Here is a 27,400-nt window from a genome sequence, read left to right on the forward strand (position 1 = left end):
TTTCGTTTCAATATTTGTTACATACTTTATGTGATTAAAGACTTCCGAAAGGAAGTTCTGTACTTTGTAACATCAGGGGAAAAGACGATCTCTGATGTTGATGTGGATCTGAATTAGGTATCGTATGTGTTATACGTTGTAGTTATGTATTGTTTATGTTACTGGCACCAATATATGAACCCGTAATGTAAAAATACTCCGTAATATGCGAAAATGAAAGTGTCATAACAAGCCCGGCTTGGCTGTCATCTGAATCTCCGAGCAGGTGGCTGTTTGGTAAACATCACATCTATGAGCATAAAGATTCAGTGGTGGAACGCTCGGCCACTATTCTCCACCATTACCAGAACCAGTATCACTCACAGAATTCTCGTTTATGCAGGCATTTTCTGCATTCTTGTCCTTTGTTGACTTTCACTTTCGCTAGCAGAATCAGATTGTCATTCTCATCATAATTAGCCCAAACAATCATGACTATATCTACTCTTAAACCAACCTATAGGCTGATGATGCTGTTTTGAATATGAGCTGAAATGGTCCCTATCAAATATGTTGCAAAAATGCACTGCGTGTGCTCAGGACCATCTTATATGCGACTTTCTGTGAACTATAGCTGATTCATGTTTACACGAGGCTTAGGTTATCTATAGACAATATTAGACATGATAGAACCTCTCATTCTGGTGTCACTATGATAACTCAGAGGCCCAGATAAGCTGCGTATCGGGGTAAAATACACATAGAAAATTTCCAATTACGCATTGAAAAATAATTGTTGCGTACCAATCACGCATTTAAAATGTTAGATACGCAAAAAGTTTAAAATAAATGCGTAAGGAATATATTTATAAAAATCGCTTGCGTAATGAAAAAGACATCGATTGCTATCAAGTTGTACTGTTAGTATAGGACAAGTGTTGTACTGTCAGTATAGGATGAGTGATTTTTTATGAAATCATTTCCATTATATTTAAGTTGGTTTTGATTAGGTATGACATAAGGCAGAACATACCTGCTTAGTAAACTTATTAAATGACATAATACTTAGGTGAGTAAAATGACTGAAATACGAACATATTTGAAAGCAGTGGGTAACGGAAAATGAAATACCCACTCAACATTCATAATACCCACTCCAAAAATACAGTGGGTACAGTACCCACATGAGCTAAATCTTATCTGGAGCTCTGATAACTAACCGGCTCTTGTTGTAATCCATCAGATTCAAAGTTACAACCTTTGGATTGTAATCCTGACAAGCTGTCCAAATGAACTACATTCATACTGTAAACTGAGTAGAATTTACCTAGTAAACACGAAGGCAAGACTTCAAAATACCGGATACCATCCGCCATCTTTGAAAGCATGCAAATTTACTTAGGGTAAGGTTTAGGGTTAAGGTGACACTAAACAATAATCAATATGGCTGGTAGGTATCCGGTATTCTGTAGGTGTACCAACACTAATCAAATATGGAAAAGGGGCAATTTGGTAGCAGACTCGTATACTAATAAGGATTACAGTTAGCCATGGTGTAGCATGTGTTTATTCTGTGAACTATAGCTGATTCCGATGCTAATTTGGGCACTTGTCCCTTTTTCAGTAATTTTTAAAAAGAGGGAGTGGTGAGGTATGAGGCGATGTACTACTGATCATTTATCTGATAACTGAGATTATGTCTTTTTTCCCAGGTAGGAGAGTCTGCAGATGTTGTGAAGAAGAGGGACAATCATGACCAGATCCTGAATACCTCTACAAAAGTCTGCACCTGTGATCTGATTGTAAATAGCGACTCCCATGAAGATGCCATTCTGTACAAAATATCCAAGGTGACATCACCTCTGTAAGTGATGGCTGAAATGGAACGAATGAACAACCACCGACGGGGCCGCCAAGGCCCTAGATACGAAAATGATTTCACGCCGGGTACGGTGAACTCGAGACCAACAAAGCAGCTGGAGTTTCACCAGGCAATGACTGACTTTAAGAGGATGTTTCCCAACATGGATGAGGAAGTCATTGAGGCTGTTCTCCGAGCCAACAACGGAATCGTGGATGCCACAATCGATCAGCTTCTTACAATGAATGTCGACAACGAGGTTTTCCCTGAAGACTTACAGTGGGAGGATGAGGCGGCACTAGCAGCCGGACTGGTAAATATAAATCAAAGTGACACATTCAGTCTGCAGCTTAAACCACTAGTCCAAAGTCCAGGACAAGTAAAATTTTCTTCTGCCTAATCTGTTCAACTAGATAGAATCTAAATAAATACTACTCAAAATTCTGCTGACATCTGACTGACTCATGTATGGGACTACATGTGTGAGTGAGTTTAGTTTTACGCCACACTCATCAATATTCCAGCCAGTGTGCGAAATAGCCACTGGCCCGCTAGCCCGTGGCTAGTAAAACTCCAGTCGGGCTAGTAATTAGGCAAATCTCCACAGTCACTGGCCCAACTGGCAAGTGAATTTTCTGGGGTCATTTTGTAAATATATCACTCTCTCCAACTTGTTAAGTTATAATACTCTTTTAAATCATGCAAGATTATGGCCTGATAAAATATGTTCATCATATTAGCAGCCTAATGATGAAAACTTTGTCTACATTCACATTTCGGGCTAGTGAATTATTTTGTGGGCTAGTAACTTTCAGGCATAGCTAGCCTGGCTGGCGGGCAAACTTGGTAACTATTTCGCACACTGATTCCAGCTATATTTACAGTCTCTAAATAATTGAGTACCAGACGATCCAGTGATTCTCCAGCAACAGCATTGACCTACGCAATGGCAATGCAGGGGTGGAAATAACCCATTGCCCGACGTCTGTGTCCACTGTTTTTTTCTGTCAGGCAAGCAAATTTGTATATCACACTGTACCAGTGTCCAGTTGACTTTCCAATGTTAATTATGTTGTTTATTTAAAAAATCAGTAAGAAAACGGTCGGTATAGTGGAAAAATTATCAGGGCAAGTGACTTTACATGTGCCATTGTGCCGGAGTACACTATCAATTTTAAAGTTATTTCCACCCCTGCAATGACTTGTGTCAACCAAGTCAGCAAGCCTGACCACCCAATCCCGTTAGTAGCTCCAGCAGGAGCATTGATCTACGCAATGGCGATGACATGTGTCAACCAAGTCAGCAAGCCTGACCACCCGATCCCGTTAGTCGCTTCTTGCATATGCTGACAGTCAATCTGTCATGTTTTCACCCATCTTGTATTGCAGCCATTCCCTCTCGAACAAGATTGCCTTCCACCAAAAAGGTCATTGTCAGAGAAGGCTCCACTGCCAGAGCCGATAGGGGAATCCCCACCACCATACTCAGAAGCTGTACAGTCGCCACAGATGCTGATATCCCCCAGTGTACGAAAAACAGTGAAGTCTAGTCCACCGAACCCGCCCATAGCAGACTTACTGGATTTAGGTATTGATGAACTGGCCTTGTCCAATACTGAACCAAAGACTCCAATATCATCGTGGAGCAGTCCTGTTGCGTCGGCGAGTCCTTCATGGCATGGTCCAACAGACTCAAGTAGATCCTCTTGGAATCACTCTGGTTCCACAGAGAAATCATCTTGGAAAGGTCCATCAGCGGCCATGGCTAGTCGCTCTTGGAGTCTCCATGGCCCTGCTGATCACACATCTCGGAAGCTACATGGCCGGAGTTTCAGTATGAGTAGTGCTACAAAGAAGGCATCCTATCGGAACTGGAACCCGCCAATGCTGGGTCGACTGCCGGATGACTTCTTGCGACTGTCTCCAACTGTGTCTCCCCAGAGATCTCCGTCATCAGTGACGACATCAGAGAAACCACACCACAGGAGGACAGTGTCACAGCCAAGGGTATGTACAGGGACAGATTTTGTTTGTTTGTTGTTTAACACTGCACTCAGCAATGTTCCAGCTGTATGATGGCAGTTTGTAATTGTTCAAGCCTGGACCAGAATATCCAGTGTTTTTGCTTGTTGAAAAAAGTAGTTGATTATAATGAATATTAACATTATGATCATTGAAGCTGTTAATCATGTTGATATGGTTCATTCCATGTTGGTAGTGAGCGATTATTTCACAGTAAGGCTGCATCAGCAATTGTGCCCTGATCATGGCCAAAATCCATTGTAGAAAATCAATTGTGCATGCGTGCATGCATGTTTCTAATTTTGATCAAGTTTGTATTGTTCTGCAACTGTTGACATACTTACACTTTTACTGTCCTTTGTTGACATACTTACACTTTTACTGTCCTTTGTTGACATACCTTACACTTTTACTGTCCTTTGTTGACATACCTTACACTTTTACTGTCCTTTGTTGACATACCTTACACTTTTACTGTCCTTTGTTGACATACCTTACACTTTTACTGTCCTTTGTTGACATACCTTACACTTTTATTGTCCTTTGTTGACATACCTTACACTTTTACTTTCCTTTGTTGACATACCTTACACTTTTACTGTTCCTTTGTTGACGTACCTTACACTTTTATTGTCATTTGTTGACATACCTTACACTTTTATTGTCCTTTGTTGACATACCTTACACTTTTACTGTCCTTTGTTGACATACCTTACACTTTTACTGTCCTTTGTTGACATACCTTACACTTTTACTGTCTTTTGTTGACATACTTTACACTTTTACTGTCCTTTGTAGACATACTTTACACTTTTACTGTCCTTGTTGACATACTTTACACTTTTACTGTCCTTTGTTGACATACCTTACACTTCTACTGTCCTTTGTTGACATACCTTACATTTTTACTGTCCTTTGTTGACATGCATTTTCCCAGGAATACCATGTTCTCACTTAATCATGATTATCATTTTGGTTCATAGACAAGTTTGGTATTGGTGGATGTATTTTGGATGCATTACTTACACTCATGAGATCTTAGAATTAGTGTATCAGTGACTCATTCTACAGTAAATCTGTTTCAGATCCTGTCCAATCACAACCATCAGTTCAGTTCTGATATGTTACAAGAGAGAATCAAGGAAAATGAGCGTCGGCGCCGTATGGCTTCCTCTGACCTTGACCCTGAGCTGGCTCAGTACTTGGAGGATGAGCGGCTAGCACTGATGTTCCAGAACAGCGAGTTCCTGCAGGAACTTCGAGACAACGAGGACTTCATGAACACCCTGGAGCGAGGTCAGTTGCCTGCATCATGGCATTAGAACATGTGTTTTTGCATTTTATTTGCATTTAGTTACATCTTTTTGCACCAGCGGTGACCTGCGGAGAGGCTGATATTCACCTCCATACCTGCAGTTAATTTTAGTCTTAATACCCAGGTTGGAATTAAATCTTTCCCAATTTATTGCCTTGTATTTAAATTTAATGTAATAGTTATTTTTATGTGATTTGTATTTCACTTACCATACAGAAGAAGAAGTTTTATTGCTAATATCTACTGCATTGAATGCAATGTCAAAATGTAAATTTAAATGGATAATCTACATAAGATCGTTAGCATGTTATAAAAAATTCCTAAGGTTAGGAAAGTAATTACTCCAATTGTGTGAGTCATACCCCAGTGGCATCAGAACTGGGTTTTGTAACATTTGTGTAAGAAAATGGATGGATTGTTCTTAATGATAATCCCATGAAGCCCATGCACTAAAGAATAGAGATCCTGAATAGGGACGTCCCCAGTAACCTCCATCAGTTCATGATTTGATCCCTATTTCAGACCGCATGAATGCAGTTGCGTTCGAGCCAGCAGTGACACCAGTCAGTCCTGACAGGGATGGTAAGAAGAAGAATTTAGTGTCCTATGGAAAAAAAAAAATTATACACCATCACAGGAATATATATACTTAGTCACCTGCTCCCAAACTTGGATTTCTCTAGGGTCTGATATGTATGCCCAGTGTAGCAATGGGTGCTAAATCAATGATCATCTCATGGCTTAAGCATGTCAAGAATGATACACATGGCATAGTTTCTGTTGATGTTTTCCAAAGGTTGGTTATTGATTCACAGTGGTGAGTGAATGAAACCCTCTTGCAAGCTGCAAGCACCTGTTGACTGTTGAGTCTGAGCCCTTATTACACTCTTTGAGCTTGTCAGTACATTTGCAGGAAGCCTTCAGCACATTCGGCAAGCTCTGCTAAGCCAGAGCACTCCAGCTGTGTGTTGAGAGACTCATGGAATGTGGAGATAGGAAAGCATTTGAGAGGGTGCAGATTTCAACACAGCTTTACCCAGTGCAACTGGGTGCATTGTCATCACAGATAGTGATAATTACATGTCCACCATCTTTGTCCCTTGATCTGGTTCATTAACCAAAGGTAGGGAAACTGCGAGGAGGGACTAGTGGGCACACAAACAAGTGAGCTTGTTTTGAAATACTCGGACTCTCTTACAGGTGCATTGACGCTATTCAGGCCAACCTACTGGATACACAGATAGTGTTCCAGAGAGGTCATGGATGGCCATAGTGCAGAGTTACGTCCCTTGGACACACATATATATACATGATCATGGGTTCAATCCTGATTTTGCCCTGATGTATTTCTGGAAAGCATACCAGAATAGTGATAAGGCAGTGGTATTCCAGTTAAATACTCAGTGTTATACTCAGTTAAAAGCAGATGCCCATGTATGTTATAATTCAGATTAAATGTGCATCATTGCTGTCTCGGTTGCTCACTCCCATTATCTGGTGTCCCCTGCTGTGATTTTGCTGGAATATTGCTAAAAGCGACGTAAGACTAAACTCACTCATTCCCTCACTCACTCCCTTTCAGCCATGATGGAGGGCTATGGTGATGACAGAGACGACACACTGGAAGCGTTTCCGTTCAGTCAGCAGCTGCCCAAGGGGGATGACGAGGATGCAGAACTCCGACGGAAACTCAAACATATGGGGAAAGGTGGGTGGCAAGGAGTTGCATTGGGAATCTTAGTCAACATCATCCGTGATAGATGTGCTAGATGAGCATAAAGTTTGATCCCCAAAATCATACCAATAGATGGTATTCTTGTTACCCTGCCTGGTTCTTGGCAATAAGGACCCGCGAAGATCCGGGTTAGAACTGATCTTCAGTAACCCATGCTTGTCGTAAAAGGCGACAAATATGATAAGGTGGTCAGGCACGCGACTTGGTTGGCACATGTCATCGTATTCCAATTGCATAGATCGATGATCATGCTGTTGATCTCTGGACAGTCTGGTCCAGACTCGACTATTTACAGACCACTGCCATATAGCTGGAATATTGCTGAGTGCAGCGTTAGAACTCATGGAGGACAACTGAACCCAACTCTCTGCTTGAGTATGTGAACCTGCCATGACTTGCACTGAGGCAATAGGGGCGGTGGGGTAGCCTGGAGGTTAAAGTGTTGGCTCGTGACGCCGAAGACCTAGGTGTACCCTGCCCTGATGTTGCTGGAATATTGCTAAAAGTGGTGTAATTAATTGATTAATTCATGAATAAATTCATGAATAAATGAATGAATGAATGCATGTATTAAGGAATTACTGATCTGCATGGTGTCAGAATGAATGAATGAATGAATGAATGAATGAATGAGGGTATTAAAGAATTACTGATCTGCATGGTGTCAGTATAGTTTGTGCAAGTGGGGTATCCGTGTGAAACTATACAATCATATCTCAGTTGGAAAGTGGTCCGAGCTAGTACAAGCAGCAACCGGATGTCACGATATACTCCCTTTTACCATTTAACCAGTGTTTGAACATAATGTCCTTGGTCATTTCACACAAATTTGAGCCACTTGACGCCTGTTGAGCAGAGTCATATTTCTGCCAAGTAAGCCTAGCTAATAACACGAATAACATGCCTGTTTGAATTTGGAAAGACAGTGTACAGGTTGGACATAGTAGATTTAATATGTTTGGCACAAACTGCAGATTTAGTGTGATTGGAGTGGTTCAGTGTTAACATGTACAGTAAAATATGGATGTATTTGTGGAGAAATATTTTTGTTTGTTTTATAGACATAGTTATGTAAGGAGGATTTCTTTTTGAGGCAAATCCTCTTTGACTCCACTGGAAAGCATTGTTTCTGGGTTACCGTTTCTGGTTGATCTGCTGCCCTTATCCTTTAGATACATGTAGACATCCCTCATTAAGCATCCAGAAAGGGGAAGTTTAGCCTAAGGAGGCATCGTAATGTGCAAGATAATCATTGACACTGGCAACTGTAATTCCTGGTAGGCCTACTGCTCCTCATTCTATACCAGCCATTGTATGTTGTTACTTTGTCTCTTGCAGCATCAAAGAAACAGTTCGCCTCCTTAGCAAGGAAATTTTTTTCAAGAAAGAAGAAGAAGTCTTCAAAACAAATGTATCCTTTGAAAAAACATGTTGCACACACTTTTCCATCTTTTTGACATACTTGGCAGGTGTTCTTCATGATAATCAATGTAGTTTGTGGCTTTGTTATATATGGAAGTATGGGTATTGTCTCAGGTGCTGTAATGTGTGTATGGGTGGTGTCCTCACTTATGGTGCTGCAATTTGCTATTGGGTTGTGGCCCTTATTCATTCTAGTAAGATATTATTGTGGATTTTTTAAATCCGATCCAAACTGATTCTGGATTTCCCCAAAGTTGTAAATGTCAAAGACCAGCATCACTCCAAGTTTTTTTCCCCCATCACTTACCACCCAATGATATGACTGAAATACTGGTCTAGGGGATGTGGAACCCAGTTCACTTGCTTCCAGAAAGGAATGTTTGGTTAGAATTGGTCTCCAGCAACCTAGGATAGTTTTAAGAGGTGACTTAATGATCAGATAGTCAAACTAGTGATTTAGTCATTGTATGTAGACGATGTGGAATTTTACTCAGAACATCAATCACTGGTTTGTCTGGTCCAAACTCAATTACTTAGAGCCACCATTATATGCCTGGAATATTGCTGCAATGTGAATATGCAAACATACTTGGATCCCGAAACACATTAGAATGCCCTCAGTCTTTGATCTGCTTGTGAAATAGTATTGATTGCATAGGTGGTGTCCTGTCCATGAAAATTTGTATATGCTGAATCAAAGTCTTGTAAAGTTCACAAATAATATAAAATAAGTTTTCCTTAACCAACAAGTATACGAGAGAAACTAGCACCCTCTAGGATGAATCTGCTGGAAGAGGACTCTGACGTAGAGGGAGGTCACTCTGAGAGTCACTTGGCCTATGATGAAGGTGCAGATGTGGACATGGTGAGTTTGTCTAATGTGAGGTGATTGTTGTTTGTTCAGCAATACTGAGCTATACATATGAGCATTAATTAATCAGCACTTGAGTCCAATTTGTTCAATTTTGCTCTAAACTCACAATCATACCCAAGCCAGGGCTCCAGATAATATTACAACATCAGAAGTACGTACTCCATATTTTTTCAATACAGGAGTACTGGAAAACCTTAAGAGTACTGAATGGAATGAGTTTCAGTAATATTGTGTTTCGTTTCATATATGCACCACAACATTGCTACTATTGTGTAAACAGGTCAATAAACAATAAAACAATAATTGTTCAAATAAATATGTCTGTAAATGATTCTAACACCGTACACCTTTGCTGTGGTGCGTATCTGCTACGTTTTCGAAATTATTTCCTACCGTATCGTGCATATTTTCTATCTGTACATACGCCGATACGGACCTTATCTGGAGCCCTGCCGTGCATACATCAGTTCACATACATAGCATGTGCTTCGCACAATGTCTCAGAAGCTATAGGTTGCATGTTCATGTGTGCGAAGGCACCAAGCACAATGGGGTATGGCAGAGGATACCAGTGCTGAGAATTCAAGGCTTTATTGCTAGTATATGGAGGATACAGGCAGATGTTAATATTGTTATCCATGTGAGGGGTGGCTCCGCCAGGTACTGATGTGGTCATATAGTCACAATAATCATTGTAGGAGAAAGGTGCGACAATAACATTGGTAGCATAACTACGTAGACTGACCATACATCCCGGCATTGTTGATGTTCATATTTTTATGTATTCCTCAACTAACTTGTTACTGAATTTCAATTTCAGTTTTTGTTTCATTCAGAATACAATATGGTACTGTTACCATTTTAATACACAGGGTTTCACAGCATATGCAACAGCATGTAGTGTTTTCGTACTTACATAAAAATATAGATCAGAGAAAAGTATCCTTCTGTTACCATTTCAATTCACAAAATTATAAAATTTTCAAAACATTTAGCATAGTGTCTTGTGTTATCATATGAAAATAAGCAGGCGGTGTTTGATTAGTGATGTGTATATATCATGAAGGCTCATATATCAACGAGGCTGGATACAGTGAGTTGTTTGTAAAACCATTAGGGTACATTTTGACCCAATCACAGAGTCAGACCTTGAGGTGTCAGATCTCAGGCAGGATGCAGCACAGTCTGCATGTGTGACAAGGACTCATTGAAGCAACATTCAGTTTTACTCACCCTGAAACTACAAAAGGGATGGGGATAACATTGACTGGATAACTGAGGATTATCCTAACCTTGTAACATCTTTGTCCTTTCAGTCTCACCAGCCAGCTTCAGTGCCAAGCATTCGAACTGTACAGCGCCCGCCGTACCATCCGGACACTATCATCACATACAACCCAGACAGCTCACACAGGGTGTAGCGGGCTGCAAGCTACTGCACTACTCAGTTGTCTCCCTTAGATATATCAGCATGGCCGACAAGGTCCTTGATTTTGTTGTTTACAAACAGTGCTTAGTAGTGTTCTTAATGAAAAGTGTTGCAAGCTGAAATTCATTGTGAAATATAAATATTATTTGTCAGTTTCTGATGCTCATTGACAAACAGCTAACAGTGTAATATTTGTAACTTGTTGATCACAAAACATCACCTCAAAGACCTGTTAACTTACCATTAAGAGATACAAGTTATTTACATTTCATGATACCTAGGAATGTGGTTATGTGTAGTTATCTATAGAGAGAGAAATCATGTAAATGTTATGTAAGAAATATTAACATGGAAATGTTAGAAAACTATAGGCTGAAGACATTCAGTGGTTACTAAAAGCAGTTGTACACTTTTTTAAAGAAAATTGAATTTCATAAATGTTAGTACATGGGCTGTGAAAGAGAACTAATCTCAGTTACCATGGTTACGTGGTACTATTTACAGCAAGAATTAAGGAGTGAAATACCAAATTGAGATTTGCTAGTTTTTCAAATTTCAAACAATTACAGTTGACTGTAATAGTGAGTTACAGGAAGCACAGAATCTGCTTTAATTTTGTCGTTCAGGGTATTGACATATCAGTGTTGCCAATATAGTGCTTGTGTTATACACCTCACATCAATGCTGTTGTATGCTTACTGCATATGTATATAGAAGAATGTAGTGGCAGGCATTGAAGTAACAAGATACAATATAGTATTAGTGAGGGTTTGATTACAGAGACGATGTGTTGACTGAGTAAACGTCACTTAAAGCTCCTGTGGCCTGAGGGTGGATTGTGGGTGAACAATAATGGCATCTTAAGACATGTATTAACAAATTCAGAGTTGTAGAGTCTGTGAGACATTGTGTTGTGATCAAATTTGTTTTCAGTCCATCCTGTACAAAGGTGATGTGGTAATACTGAAAGAACATCATTGATATTGTTTTTATTGCATACAACACGAAAAAAACGAATTTGACATTTTAGTTTTTGTAGTGTCAAAGGCATTACTGGATCATCAGCTTTTTAGTACTTTTTTCTTTGCCTGGAATAAATGGCAAATTGTTGAATTACACAAAGGTTGTTACCACTTTTATGTTGTGAAAATGTTTGCCATATGCAGATGGTGCTTTGATTGATGAATAACATGGGGAAAATGGTGGATTCTGATCCAGAATATTTTTCTAGAGGTCTACATTTGATGTGACAACCTTATAACAAATGATTAAGTTAAGATTACTTAACTTAGTAGTTAAACTGCCACATTCACCAGCTCTGAATTAAAAATTGCTTTTACAAGAAACAAGATTTTTATCACAACTGAGTGACGTTGGAAGCCAGCAGCAATGGCCATGGGAATGAATCCAGGGGCAGATCATGTTGAGAGAAATGACGGACCTGGGGATATAGAAGATGTGTTCCGACCTGACTAGGTCAGTGTTGTACTGAGGTGATCCACGGGTCCAACAACCTATGAGGCAGATACCGTGATATATTCATGCATAGACATGTACATATTCTGATTATCAGATACAAATAGAAATAATGGTCAAGTATTTACTGGTGTGTTTAGTTCAACAGCGTTCACTGACAAGGCTCAGGTATTTGTAGCAGCCTTTTTAGATTCCCAACTCCAAACATCAGTAAAAATGTCCAATTTGTAATCAAACATGTCCCAATTCTTGAGTTGAATATAAAATGAGTGGTAGCCAGTTAAATGCATCATAGTTTGCCGTTATTGCAACTTTTGTACTGTTCTACATCAAATATATTACAGCAGTACAAGAGTTTGGTTGCCATGGTCACTCAGGTTTACATATTTAAAAAATCCTTATGTGAATAATTCTTATGTTGAATTCATCTTGACTGAAATATGCGATATAGTTGATTTCGGCATTGAGATAATATCCTTCATTTTCCTTAAAAATGTCTTGAATGGCAATCCATGACATGTACTTAAAGTCAGGAAATATAACACATTTTTGAGTCATTTGTCAGGAAACTAATACATAAAGTCTTCACAATCCCACCACCTCAGAGCAACACTTGACTAACTGATACTGTAACAATATGTTAATTGTTCTTAATAATTCCGTTGGTATGAGTTAATATCCTTAGAAAGCTGGTAAATCATGTTGAGTTTTCTACATATGTACAGAAAAGTACTGCAATGTAAATATTAGAAAGAGTGTGAGATACATACTTGTTAGACGAATATTTAGAGATGTTTGTACTTACCATTTTACTGTTTTAAATGTCTTCTATTGAGACAGTTTTGACCCGGGCAGGTGCCCCTGTGTTGATAGACTTGTGGTTCCAACCATCTCCTGTTTCAGGGTTACTTGCATATTAACCATCATCAACAGTAGGTTATGACTGCATTGAATTAAGCTTCTTCTCAGTGTCATGTTAATTAGCAAGAGGTTGTGACATCAGATTCTTAAGATTAATTTTATTCCATATTTAAAAACTTACCTGGGTAATGATTTTATATAACATGGACTGAACTGTTAGATTGGGGTTAATGGATTAAGCAGCAAGGTCGATGTTGAAACAATTGTTGCACATACAGACACTTCCTTATTTACGTGGCCCACTTCACAAACTCATGTATGTGGCTATGACAGTGTTAATGTCTCCATTATGTTATATACCCACAACCCCATTCACAAGCTCAGATTTGTGTTTATTTTGAATATGATTCAAAAATGAATTTTCATTCATCTGCAAGAGTATTTCTGCATTTGTTATGAAAATGAGAAGATGACACCATTCGTCAGCTGAATCTATGGCGGTGATTTGGTCCAGGGCATGTATCATTAAGCTGGGAGATACAAGTATAAAGGACACTGGATCCTGGATGATGATGCAGTTATGGATGGACATTGACAAGGTACACATATATACTCGACAAAAAAAGTTACCTCTTATAACTGTTGTCCCATCTTCAATTATCAAGGGTATTATATCTTCATGCTGCTGTAATAAATACCATTGACCCATTCACTACCGTAGAAAAAATAATTTTGCCATCTTCATTGCCTGTCCATGACTTAACACAGAATTTCTCTTGCTCTTGAAATCAGTTTCATTGGATGGCTATTTAAGTGACCAATTATTCAAATCAGTTCATATTGAAAATGCAGTGGTGATTTGTTGTAGGACAATTTTCAAGTGGAATTATGTAAACTGGATAATCTAAGACCCCAGGAATGTTGGAATCTCAGTGTAGTGTATATTTTGCTCGGCTTTGTGATGTAAATACTTGTATATCTAGTTATGTAATTATATATGTATGTATGTAATGTGCAGGGTCCTAGATACACCCTGCTACTGTTTACAGGGGTACAGATGAGTATTGCAGTCAGTGTGGCACCTGATAACTTGAAGTGAGATGTCATGGTTACCTATACCTCGCTTTAGTGCTCACTTACTTTACGTACAAGCACTGCTATTACTGTTTCAAGATGGGTTGTTTTTTTTTGTTATTCATGTCAGGATGAGATTCAGGTTTAATTGATGAAGAGAAATTGAATTTCAGTATGTTTTAGTCTCAAATTAGAAAAAAAAGATTAATGTATAATATAAAATAAATATAATATTGATGTGAGTAAATATAATTTTTTTCATGAAGTTTCAGTAAAATTCGGAATATGAAACTTTGGTATCACAAATGAAATTGAATTGAGCATGTTACTTTTAAAACCTGTATCAGTTATGGTAGCAACAAGATAGGATTTCATTACATTTTTGTATATTTTGTTATTGTATTATAAGGATAATTCCTGCAACAATTGTAATAGTTGTTCTGTTGTATGCATTATATTTTTAGATGAAATAGCAAGTTTGTTTTGTTGTACTTTTGTTGTGTATACTCTTTACGTTTGACCGATCATGATATTTGACATATAGGGCAACCAGTGGTCAGGGTGGCATGCTTACATGAATTACAGCACATACTATCTCCCCGTGTAGTACTTATAGTGGGAAAACAGCCCCAGCTGACTTGTAATACTCCTCACAGAACTTCAGTTACATATTTCATGACTATTCTGATTTATCTTTTTATACCATAGAAATTGTTTTTAAAGTTTTTACAATATTTCATTATATAATATACTGTTAATCCTAATTGACATTTTATGTTTTAAACTTTTTCTTATAGTCTCATGGTATTGTTTGGCTTTTAATTTCAATGTATATGATTTTGCTATCAGAACAAATTGTTGCCGTAATGAACCGGTCCTGAATGCCACTGTGAAGGTGGTGTGGAAATTGACATGAATGTTATAATAATATGATAAGATATATTCAGTATTTAGAAACTGGGACAGCACGAAGACATGAATGTGGGATGAGAGAATCATATTGTTTTGTTATATTTGGATGTTCATCTGTAAGGCCCTCACGCTGTCTCTTTGACTTTCTGAAGTATTCAGCAGAAACTTCATTATTTCTGTGCTCTATATTAACAGGGCTTGATTTAAGCATTTAGAACCTGTACTGGTGCAACCTCATGTTTATACAAACTTACTCCCAATGCATGTAAATATTTTGCTTGAACACAGATGTCAGCTGTAACATATCTTATATTTGGGATTACACTTTCTTAGTAAAGTACAAATTCTAGTACTTTTGCTCGAGTCCCATCTGGGATTCAAACCCACATCCTCAGAGTCAGCCACCTAACACCGCTCAGCCACCGCGACAGATGTCAGCTGGAAAACAGAATGAGAAACTGGCTTTGAGCATTGAGTCTGACAACTACACAGACAGTGATTGAATGACATACTGTTTACTCATGAAATTTTATGAAGTTCCATAAAATAAAATTATCTTATCAGACTCAGAATAATTTTGTTACAATGTTCAATATCTTCAGTACCAAAATCCAAGCATCGAATATAATTTAAAGTGAGCATCAACTGCAACCTTTTTGCAACGTGTGGTAAAGCCAGGTTATTACCAAAGGTTGCACTGGGTGCAAGTAGGTTATTACCTAGGGATGCACTGGGTGCAGGTAGGTTATTACCTAGGGATGCACTGGTGCAAGTAGGTTATTACCTAAGGTTGCACTTGGTGCAAGTAGGTTATTACCTAAGGTTGCACTTGGTGCAGGTAGGTTATTACCTAGGGTTACACTGGGTGCAGGTAGGTTATTACCTAGGGATGCACTGGGTGCAGGTAGGTTATTACCTAGGGATGCACTGGTGCAAGTAGGTTATTACCTAAGGTTGCACTTGGTGCAAGTAGGTTATTACCTAAGGTTGCACTTGGTGCAGGTAGGTTATTACCTAGGGTTACACTGGGTGCAGGTAGGTTATTACCTAGGGATGCACTGGGTGCAGGTAGGTTATTACCTAGGGATGCACTGGTGCAAGTAGGTTATTACCTAAGGTTGCACTTGGTGCAATTAGGTTATTACCTAAGGTTGCACTTGGTGCAGGTAGGTTATTACCTAGGGTTACACTGGGTGCAGGTAGGTTATTACCTAGGGATGCACTGGTGCAAGTAGGTTATTACCTAAGGTTGTACTTGGTGCAAGTAGGTTATTACCTAAGGTTACTGGGTACAAGTAGGTTATTACCAATGTTGCACTGGGTGTAAGTAGGTTATTACCTAGGGTTGCACTGGATGCAAGTAGGTTATTACCTAAGGTTGCACTGGATGCAAGTAGGTTATTACCAATGTTGCACTGGGTGTAAGTAGGTTATTACCTAGGGTTGCACTGGGTGCAAGTAGGTTATTACCTAAGGTTGCACTAGATGCAAGTAGGTTTCATTTCCTTAAATCAAGCCCTACATTAATTACATATGCATTTCTTATTGATGCATGTTTCAGGGATGTTTTACTGAGACCCACACTGAGACAGCATAATACTTGTTACTCTGTAGTAGGAGATGTTAACAACTTGTTATCAGTTCACGGATAACAGATGAGTTCATGCCTTGTCTCTGGGGTAATTTAGTGGCTGTATATCATCCAGGTTTTTGTGATTGATGCAATGGCACCTGATGGCGATGTGTACCTGTAGTTCTACATATTTAACTATGAATCGTCATCAAGTATTACCTGGAACAGTGATATTCTGTGCATTTGTGTCTCAGGATATAGGCAGGGTAACAATGTCTTTCAAATGCACCGTTAGTTTGGTTAAGAGCTGTATCATGACGGTCCTTTCCCCTTTTGTCTCAAGTGATCCGGACGTATTTGGTACGACATTACTGAAAGGCATTAGTATGTGTTCTTCCATCACCTGTATAATGGAGTGTCCATTTTCTACCAATGACAGGGATTGATCTAGTTCTGGTTAGAGAGATTTTCGACCTCAAGTGACAGTAAAATTACCGATTTGGATTAAAACATTTCCAAATACCTCAGAATCTACAAAGATAAGAAAATTAAAATTAGAATTACCAATCTATTCAGAGATTGATATTTGACCTCTATTGTAAAGCAAGTGACTCTGAATTAAAAATTTCTCTATACATCAGAATCTATAAAAATATATAAAGTAAAAAGAATCGATTCTGAAATATGTGATTTATTTTCCCAGTTTGCCTGCCATAAGCACTTAAGTGACAGCTGCATTAAACCAGAGTGAAGAAGCAGGTGATGAAAAACACTGTCAGCTTACATCACAACATCAGTGTTACCTGCTTGACAAACTTGTACAGCATATGTCACAGTTTTGCAGTATCTTCTTAGATACATTGTGTCAATGGCAGATAATGGTAGCTTCTCACTTGGTTCAGTGTAGGTTCATTTGAAATTCTTGGTCAAATTTCATTTGCTTTCCATAAATGGTCATACACTCTTGTGTAACATGTACCACAGTTTTGCAGTATATCCATGCATATTGTCAATGGCAGCTTCTCACTAAGTTCAGAGTAGATTCATTTCAAATTCTTGGTTGAATTTTATTTGTTTTCCATTAATGGATAGGTTACAACTACATCTTGTTGGCTTTACATATTTATGCATGGTGCAACACTGTGTATACAAGCCAGCGATGGGATGATGATATATATATTATTCAAAACAAGTTAAGGAACATCCACAGTGGGAAGGGTGTGTTACAATACACACCAGCTATGATATATCAACTATAGTCGTAGGAATTGACTGTTCTTCACTTGTTTTGAGGAGTATATCTGTACTGGCCAGAAATTTCAGTTCTACAGTCAGTTTAAAGTTTAATCAAGGAAGTTAAGCATCATTAAGACAGCAAAACACTTGAACCTTTTCTGTGAAACATATAAACCCATTATTCAAACTCTCCACTTTTGTACGAGGGATGCAGATGAGAAAGGTTATGAAGCTTTCGATACTAGTTCCCTTACAACACGTGTGTCACAGTGATCAGGGTACTTGTCTCAGGTCAGTTTTGTTTTATTTATAATTATTATTTGCCTTAACTTTTGTCCGTTGCTGCCTTTGTCTCTCCACAGAGGGTGCAAGGTATTTTTCAAAGAGAATTACAGAGTTGATGTTATCTTTATGAAAAAGGACAATGGTGAACAAAATTAAGAAGCATGTGATATTGGGTAAATATTAGGGAGAATTCAACAGAATCATTCTCTTTCTAGAATGATTCAATAACGAAATCATAAACCATTTAAGAACTTATCAAGATGCACTGTACCATTAAGAACTGATTCCCAGGTGTACTGTTCCACCATATTAGAATGATTCCAACCTGTACAATGTTATTGTTTGGACTGATACCTATACCATATTAGACTGATACCTGGGTGTACTGTACCACCATATTAGACTGATACCTGGGTGTACTGTACCACTATATTAGACTGATACCTGGGTGTACTGTACCACCATATTAGACTGATACCTAAATGTACTGTACCACCATATTAGACAGATACCTGGGTGTACTGTACCGCCATATTAGACTGATACCTTGGTGTACTGTACCACCATATTAGACTGATACCTGGGTGTACTGTACCACCATATTAGACTGATACCTAAATGTACTGTACCACCATATTAGACAGATACCTGGGTGTACTGTACCACCATATTAGACTGATACCTTGGTGTACTGTACCACCATATAAGACTGATACCTGGGTGTACTGTACCACCATATTAGACTGATACCTGGTTGTACTGTACCACCATATTAGACTGATACCTGGGTGTACTGTACCACCATCTTAGACTGATACCTAGGTGTACTGTACCACCATATTAGACTGATACCTGGGTGTACTGTACCACCATATTAGACTGATACATGGGTGTACTGTACCACCATATTAGACTGGTACATGGGTGTACTGTACCACCATATTAGACTGATACCTGGGTGTACTGTACCACCATATTAGACTGATACCTGGGTGTACTGTACCACCATATTTGACTGATACCTTTCTTAATGAATAGAAAATACAAGCTTTCACATGTAAGGGTACCTAAAGGTAATTAATTGTGTTACTTTAGTTGTTAGATAGATTTTTTAATGAATTTTTCATTTCAAGTAGATAAACCCCTGTTGTTGTTTTTAAAATTCTCTCTCCTTGCATTGTATAAAATTTGTAAAAATAACAGCCTGTATAAGTTTATTATCAATTGCATAGATCACTGCTCATGCTGTTGATCACAGGTTCTTTACAGACCACTGCCATATAGCTGGAATATTGCTGGGGCGTTAAAACAACCAACAAACAAAAACAGCTAAAAATATCAGTTCCTTTTGAGATGCCATCCCCTACCACTGGTGTAGAATTCAGGTTTAGTTAGATGTAGATAGATTAGAAGTGATAGTTTTCAACATACCATTGCAGTATTTATATCCTTCATAATTAGTCATTATTACATGTGGTCCTCTACTCATCTCCAAATGTAGTGAATGAGTGATTTCGCACACCTTTTTACATTGTTCGAGCAGCATGAGGGTAGGAGAGGGTAGGCTTCTCTTTGAGCCCCTTGAGGGGAATCATATCTGGGCTGTTGGCATGACAGCGCTTTAACCTCTGGTCTCCCCAACCCTGCAGTAATATTCTGATTCAGCTGGTGTTAACAGTATTTGTATTTACACTGCAGTGACAACTTTACCTGGTCTGCTTACGTATCAAATCTAAAGCAGCACTGAGCTGGAATGGGTGGTATTGCTCATCATGCCTAAATCCTGGGTTTGATTCCCCATTGGTATAAACTTGGTTCCCCTCCGAGACTGAATTGGAATATTGCTGAAAACTGTGTTCAATCATACTTTCTCAACATTTGGCTGGATCTTGTTCATAACGATATGCATTGCCCACCTTTCATTAGGATCTGGGCCAACATCTGTTGAATAAGCATTTATTAACCATGAGTTGTAACTGTTAGCAAGCTTGGCAAGGAGGTGTCATCTGTGGTGAGGAGATAAGCCTATTGTACGTCTGTACATGTATATACATATTGTATTCCCCTGGAACAAATGGAAATGGGAAAGATTCAGGCCATTTTATGTGTCCACTGTTAGTCGAGAATATTGCAAGTGTCTTCTTTCACTGTATGTCCTTTGCCAGGAGTATTGTTGAAAGTGCCGCAAACCATACTTACATTATCTGAACAGGTTAGAATTGATTTTCAGTACACAGCAAACAGAATAGGCTGTTGATTTGAACAAACTGATCATTATGTCGTGTCATGCCATTGTGACAGCACCCATGCACCAATGCGAAATAATGCTTCATTAAAAACTCCACTTTCCAAACTGCCCTTGCCTCCTCTAGGGCTTGTCTGCAGGATAGCTTGGAGCAGTACAGATGTGAGTTATCTCCCCTGTTCATGTAAACTTTCGAGCCTTGATTATCATGGTGAGTCGTGTCCTGGTTCAACTACTGAGTGATAAGATGTTGGCTGTGTTGAGCAGTGTTATCACTAGCTTTTATCAGTTTGCTACATGACTTTTAGATGGTTATACAAGCACAAGAAGAATATGTGATATGATCAATTTTTGAAGGTAGATTTATGTTTTTTTTCTTTATTTGGGAACTAAATAGGGTGTTTTGCCATGAAGTGTGTAAAATTGATCATGGTCATTTGGTAAGTCACACAGTTAGCCCCCACCTGAATAACACAAAGATGAACTGTACAGGGGCAGGGATTCAGGTCAGTGTGTACCCATGGGAAGGATCAACTGTACAGGGGCAGGGATTCAGGTCAGTGGGTACCCATGAGAAGGATGAACTGTACAGGGGCAGGGATTCAGGTCAGTGTGTACCCATGGGAAGTATCAACTGTACAGGGGCAGGGATTCAGGTCAGTGTGTACCCAGAGGAAGGATCAACTGTACAGGGGCAGGGATTCAGGTCAGTGGGTACACAGAGGAAGGATGAACTGTACAGGGGCAGGGATTCAGGTCAGTGGGTACCCATGGGAAGGATGAACTGTACAGGGGCAGGGATTCAGATCAGTGGGTACCCAGAGGAAGGATGAACTGTACAGGGGCAGGGATTCAGATCAGTGGGTACCCAGAGGAAGGATGAACTGTACAGGGGCAGGGATTCAGGTCAGTGGGTACCCATGGGAAGGATGAACTGTACAGGGGCAGGGATTCAGGTCAGTGGGTACCCAGAGGAAGGATGAACTGTACAGGGGCAGGGATTCAGGTCAGTGGGTACCCATGGGAAGGATGAACTGTACAGGGGCAGGGATTCAGATCAGTGGGTACACAGAGGAAGGATCAACTGTACAAGGGCAGGGATTCAAATCAGTGGGTACACAGAGGAAGGATCAACTGTACAGGGGCAGGGATTCAGGTCAGTGTGCTACCAGAGGAAGTGTTCATGTTATGATTCAATACATTAGAGGGGCCAGCAAGGTAGTTCAGCCATCTAAGGACTGTAATTCATCGTAGACAGGACAGAAAATTATGATGGTGACGTCGTGTCCAGGTTCACAGTGACTGATTCTAGGTTTGTCAGCAGTTTACCAATGTTTGTCTGGTTTCCCAAAGGTGGTGAACATTAGAGACGTGTATCAAGCTTACTGGTGCTGTTGATGAACTGACAATTTCTGACATATTGTTCATAGCTTACTCATAAAATGATATGAAGTTAGCCATTTGTTTATCACAACCAGCAAAAGTCATTTCTTGTGTCAAGTATTACAAAGTGTGTTCAGTTAGTTTGTTTGTACATTGTTAATTCGTCGCAATGGACAACATGCATCAGAGGTCACAAGAATCTTTACCCTGAAATACAACAAACTACTACAACATGTATTTGCAAGTGTATTGATATATGCTGTTAGGATAACATTATGTTAACAAAGTGGTTGCCATGGACACAATGTCAACAGAATCTGTTACCTCAGTCATCGTCAATACTTCACAGGTTGGTGTACACTTTGTTCCTCCATGGATACATAAGCCGTGTAGTTGTCAGGGATGTCTATATAAGGTCGTGGAACGAGGCAGTATAGAACACATCAACCCTACCCTTCCCTGAAGTTGAATTTTAAGTGTGAGGGAAGATGATAATAAGTCTATTGCAAGTGATGTAAGTAACACTGATGTTTGTGTGATATTGTCTAATCTCATGGTGGCCTGACTTCTTGCTTGTTATCACCAGGACATGGATTATCGTTGGTATAGATTTCTGACTACTTGAATATGTTCACATGGGCTGTGTACACTCCTGTGAAGTATTAACAATTCTCACAGAAGGGTTTCAGGTGTTTTTCCAACACAATACAAAAGAGTGGCTTAGTAATTTGTCTCTTCTCAGCAAAAATGGCACCTCCGAGCTATGCAGGGCTCCGTTCCACGAACAGATCTTAGTACTGATTGTCTGTTTAACTGAGTTACAATAGTGTTACGACATCTTTGAGGAACGGTGCCCAGAAGATGGCGAGGACTAGTCATGGTTTGATGATGCAAGGGAAACAATGCCATGTCTGTTTTGCTTCAACTTCCGAACTGTATTGCTCTGTAGTTTAATCACTTGCTGCATTTTACTGGCTTTTGGTCATAATCATGATTACTGTATTTTAGACACTCCGACTTAACTTCATTCTCTAACTCAGCCTTTGATTTGCACTCGGTCATACAGCTTGTTTGATAAATAAGAAATGGGTCCTCTATTTGACTGTGGACGATTAATAATGACTGCATCTTGCAGTCTGTAACATCTGGGATTTAGTAAGTTGAGTTGTCACTGTCCCAGCAGTAGAAAGGATAAATGCCGGCCTACAGCTTATGAGAGACCCATGGGTACCAGGGCATGTGATAGAGGAAGTGCACTCATAACTATCACAGAAGCCTAGACTGTAACAGATAACTGAGAAAACACTTATAGTAAAAAGTTAAGTATTACTAATAAATGAGTATTTTCTGAATGTACCAAGTTTGAATGTGAGTTTTTAGACACAGTTACCATCATGCTTCATGTTCTTTATAACTAGAATTGTATCTAAAATTTGATTTGGAAATGCTTCTAGGTGAATTCTCTGAAAACCTAAGTAAGGACTACTTGAAAGAAGTTGAAGAAAAGCTAGGAAAGGTGTTTCCTAGACTATGGTTATACCTTGACAGAGTAACTGTAGGCAAGTCAATACTAGGAGTTTCATAGACTATGGTTATACCTTGACACAGTAACTGTAGGCAAGGCCATACTAGGAGTTTCATAGACTATGTTTATACCTTGACAGAGTAACTGTAGGCAAGTCAATACTATGAGTTTCATAGACTATGGTTATACCTTGACACAGTAACTGTAGGCAAGGCCATACTAGGAGTTTCATAGACTATGGTTATACCTTGACAGAGTAACTGTAGGCAAGTCCATACTAGGAGTTTCCTAGACTATGGTTATACCTTGACAGAGTAACTGTAGGCAAGGCCATACTAGGAGTTTCATAGACTATGGTTATACCTTGACAGAGTAAAGGCAAGAGCCATGGTCCATACTAGGAGTTTCCTAGACTATGGTTATACCTTGACAGAGTAACTGTAGGCAAGTCCATACTAGGAGTTTCATAGACTATGGTTATACCTTGACACAGTAACTGTAGGCAAGGCCATACTAGGAGTTTCATAGACTATGGTTATACCTTGACAGAGTAACTGTAGGCAAGGCCATACTAGGAGTTTCCTAGACTATGGTTATACCTTGACACAGTAACTGTAGGCAAGGCCATACTAGGAGTTTCATAGACTATGGTTATACCTTGACACAGTAACTGTAGGCAAGGCCATACTAGGAGTTTCATAGACTATGGTTATACCTTGACAGAGTAACTGTAGGCAAGTCCATACTAGGAGTTTCATAGACTATGGTTATACCTTGACAGAGTAACTGTAGGCAAGTCCATACTAGGAGTTTCATAGACTATGGTTATACCTTGACAGAGTAACTGTAGGCAAGGCCATACTAGGAGTTTCATAGACTATGGTTATACCTTGACAGAGTAACTGTAGGCAAGTCCATACTAGGAGTTTCATAGACTATGGTTATACCTTGACAGAGTAACTGTAGGCAAGTCCATACTAGGAGTTTCCTAGACTATGGTTATACCTTGACAGAGTAACTGTAGGCAAGGCCATACTAGGAGTTTCCTAGACTATGGTTATACCTTGACAGAGTAACTGTAGGCAAGTCCATACTAGGAGTTTCCTAGACTATGGTTATACCTTGACAGAGTAACTGTAGGCAAGGTCATACTAGGAGTTTCATAGACTATGGTTATACCTTGACAGAGTAACTGTAGGCAAGGCCATACTAGGAGTTTCATAGACTATGGTTATACCTTGACAGAGTAACTGTAGGCAAGGCCATACTAGGAGTTTCCTAGACTATGGTTATACCTTGACAGAGTAACTGTAGGCAAGTCCATACTAGGAGTTTCATAGACTATGGTTATACCTTGACAGAGTAACTGTAGGCAAGTCCATACTAGGAGTTTCATAGACTATGGTTATACCTTGACAGAGTAACTGTAGGCAAGTCCATACTAGGAGTTTCATAGACTATGGTTATACCTTGACAGAGTAACTGTAGGCAAGGCCATACTAGGAGTTTCATAGACTATGGTTATACCTTGACAGAGTAACTGTAGGCAAGTCCATACTAGGAGTTTCATAGACTATGGTTATACCTTGACAGAGTAACTGTAGGCAAGTCCATACTAGGAGTTTCATAGACTATGGTTATACCTTGACAGAGTAACTAGGCAAGTCCATACTAGGAGTTTCATAGACTATGGTTATACCTTGACAGAGTAACTGTAGGCAAGTCCATACTAGGAGTTTCATAGACTATGGTTATACCTTGACAGAGTAACTGTAGGCAAGTCCATACTAGGAGTTTCATAGACTATGGTTATACCTTGACAGAGTAACTGTAGGCAAGTCCATACTAGGAGTTTTATAGACTATGGTTATACCTTGACAGAGTAACTGTAGGCAAGTCCATACTAGGAGTTTCATAGACTATGGTTATACCTTGACAGAGTAACTGTAGGCAAGTCCATACTAGGAGTTTCATAGACTATGGTTATACCTTGACAGAGTAACTGTAGGCAAGGCCATACTAGGAGTTTAACTATGTTAAACCTTGACAGAGTAACTAGGCAAGTCCATACTAGGAGTTTCCTAGACTATGGTTAAACCTTGACAGAGTAACTAGGCAAGTCCATACTAGGAGTTTCATAGACTATGGTTATACCTTGACAGAGTAACTGTAGGCAAGTCCATACTAGGAGTTTCATAGACTATGGTTATACCTTGACAGAGTAACTGTAGGCAAGTCCATACTAGGAGTTTCATAGACTATGGTTATACCTTGACAGAGTAACTGTAGGCAAGTCCATACTAGGAGTTTCATAGACTATGGTTATACCTTGACAGAGTAACTGTAGGCAAGTCCATACTAGGAGTTTCATAGACTGACATAGGCAAGTCCATTATAGACTATGGTTATACCTTGACAGAGTAACTGTAGGCAAGTCCATACTAGGAGTTTCATAGACTATGGTTATACCTTGACAGAGTAACTGTAGGCAAGTCCATACTAGGAGTTTCATAGACTATGGTTATACCTTGACAGAGTAACTGTAGGCAAGTCCATACTAGGAGTTTCATAGACTATGGTTATACCTTGACAGAGTAACTGTAGGCAAGTCAATACTAAGTGTCTTTATCTTCTTTTGAGAAGGATCGGCATGGTTATCAGCTGTTACATCACAATGTGAAGTGATCAAGTCATAGATATGAGGGTGAAGTGCAGCAAGTCGTAGATATGACGGTGAAGTGCAGCAAGTCGTAGATGTGATGTAAAGACTCCTTGTTAACAGTTTGGTCCAAGTGTATTGGCTAAGTCAGTTTACAAACACTTGGTGATATTATATATTTTGTTATATCTCCCCACTTGACATTGTATACATTTTTCTTATCTAATGTATATATGAATACATGTTAACTACCTTACAGTTGCCTATCCCTTTACAAACACTATTTATATAACATGTCATGTTAGTCTGATAGATGCGGAGGATGTCCGTATGTGGGTCCCCAACTCTGTCTGTTATAGTCACTTTTATATGCGTTCATATTTTAATGTTTAACAAATGTACATGTTGACAGTTTGTTACTAAATTCAGGTAAAAAATATCAGATGTAGTTTTTACCTTCACATTCTATTTACTATTACATTTTCACATGTTATGAAATGTAATTTTTCTGATAATATGAACTTTGTAAATATATGAATACCAAATTGTAGTTAGTATGTATTTGAATAAACCTTTTAAATGTTTCTTGTTGCAAGGTTTGAATGTTAATAAGGTTCTAGTTTGCGACTAGTTTTCATTTGATGAGAATTGATATACAATTACAAAAAATGGTTTCCAGTTAAATTCACTTTAGGCCAGACCAATTTTATTTGTTGTTTTACGGATCCGCCAGTCATATTTTTTCAAGAATAAGAAAAAATGTATAAATGAATTTATACTTACAAGAAATGTTTTTTAGATTGTTTACTTCATAAATTGCCAAAAGTAAAATGCTTTTAGCATTTAAAAGGGATATTACTTTGACTGGTGATTTTTTTTTTTCTTTTTCCCCTCCTGCCTTTAGGTTTTCTGAGGAAAAAAGTCTGTAAAACAAGTAAAAAATTGGTCTGGCCTTATAAATGTTTTCTTGAGAGGATAAATTTTGTAATGGTCAATCTGTGTTTCAAGTTGATGAGAATTAGAGGATTACTTTGTTTATTTAGTCTGTTACAGATTTGTCTTGACAAAGTAAGCGGCTCTCTCATACAGTTATGAAACAATAAGACCAAAACATTTTGGAGAATATTTAGGATTGAAATTTGCAAGAAATATATATATATTTCTGTTCATATTACTAGAATAGTTACAGTATGTGTACATCTTGAAACAAGAGATTTTCTTGCAGTTTTATCTCAGTTGGATGGAACAGTTATTTTACTGATAAGTTATATTTTTTTAAGGTGGATTCTGCAATTATTCCTTTTTGTTAATGATTACAACATGCAATTTTTAAGTTTATCACGAACGTTATGCAATTCGTACTGTATTCATTAACTACGCAACATCTTAGAATATTAATTGTTAATTAGTTTTACAGGCATACTTTCAAGTTTGTATATGCAGTCCTGGTTTTCCCCGAAGTGAATCAAATGTCCACCTTTCATATCACCAAATGTCAAAACTGTCCATATTTTACTTCAGTGTCATTGGCACG

At 38.8% G+C, this 27,400-nt stretch overlaps 1 protein-coding gene and 2 long non-coding RNA genes across 3 annotated transcripts; 2 read left to right on the forward strand and 1 right to left on the reverse strand.

The window, feature by feature from the left end:
- Window positions 1-36: 36 nt before the first annotated feature.
- LOC124263276 (CUE domain-containing protein 1-like) lies at window positions 37-13,015 on the forward strand. Its single transcript, XM_046697867.1, has 9 exons — window positions 37-117; window positions 1,692-2,153; window positions 3,230-3,847; window positions 4,948-5,158; window positions 5,700-5,759; window positions 6,760-6,885; window positions 8,251-8,323; window positions 9,085-9,199; window positions 10,525-13,015. Exons 2-9 carry the CDS (start codon window positions 1,851-1,853, stop codon window positions 10,627-10,629), a joined length of 1,611 nt encoding a protein of 536 aa, XP_046553823.1. The 5' UTR covers window positions 37-117; window positions 1,692-1,850; the 3' UTR covers window positions 10,630-13,015.
- Window positions 13,016-15,323: 2,308 nt separating this feature from the next.
- LOC124263277 lies at window positions 15,324-17,640 on the forward strand. The gene is made up of 3 exons (XR_006894798.1): window positions 15,324-15,667; window positions 15,799-16,097; window positions 16,229-17,640. It is a non-coding gene; the product is annotated as an uncharacterized LOC124263277 (long non-coding RNA).
- An 801-nt stretch (window positions 17,641-18,441) lies between these two features.
- Window positions 18,442-18,769, reverse strand: LOC124263278. Its single transcript, XR_006894799.1, has 3 exons — window positions 18,703-18,769; window positions 18,567-18,668; window positions 18,442-18,532 (listed from the first exon to the last, which is right to left on the reverse strand). It is a non-coding gene; the product is annotated as an uncharacterized LOC124263278 (long non-coding RNA).
- Window positions 18,770-27,400: the final 8,631 nt, after the last annotated feature.

The sequence above is a fragment of the Haliotis rubra genome, unplaced genomic scaffold (genome assembly GCF_003918875.1).
Source record: "Haliotis rubra isolate DU_JTF1 unplaced genomic scaffold, ASM391887v1 Scf877, whole genome shotgun sequence".
Classification (NCBI taxonomy): Eukaryota; Metazoa; Mollusca; class Gastropoda; order Lepetellida; family Haliotidae; genus Haliotis; species Haliotis rubra.

What these genes read in the sequence shown, in the direction of transcription:
- LOC124263276 (XM_046697867.1), top strand. Translation starts at nt 1,851, where the DNA reads ATGGCTGAAATGGAACGAATGAACAACCACCGACGGGGCCGCCAAGGC. An exon ending in GGACAGTGTCACAGCCAAGG is followed by an intron (nt 3,848 to 4,947) that starts GTATGTACAGGG and finishes AATCTGTTTCAG; the next exon opens with ATCCTGTCCAATCACAACCA. An exon ending in ACTCAAACATATGGGGAAAG is followed by an intron (nt 6,886 to 8,250) that starts GTGGGTGGCAAG and finishes TGTCTCTTGCAG; the next exon opens with CATCAAAGAAACAGTTCGCC.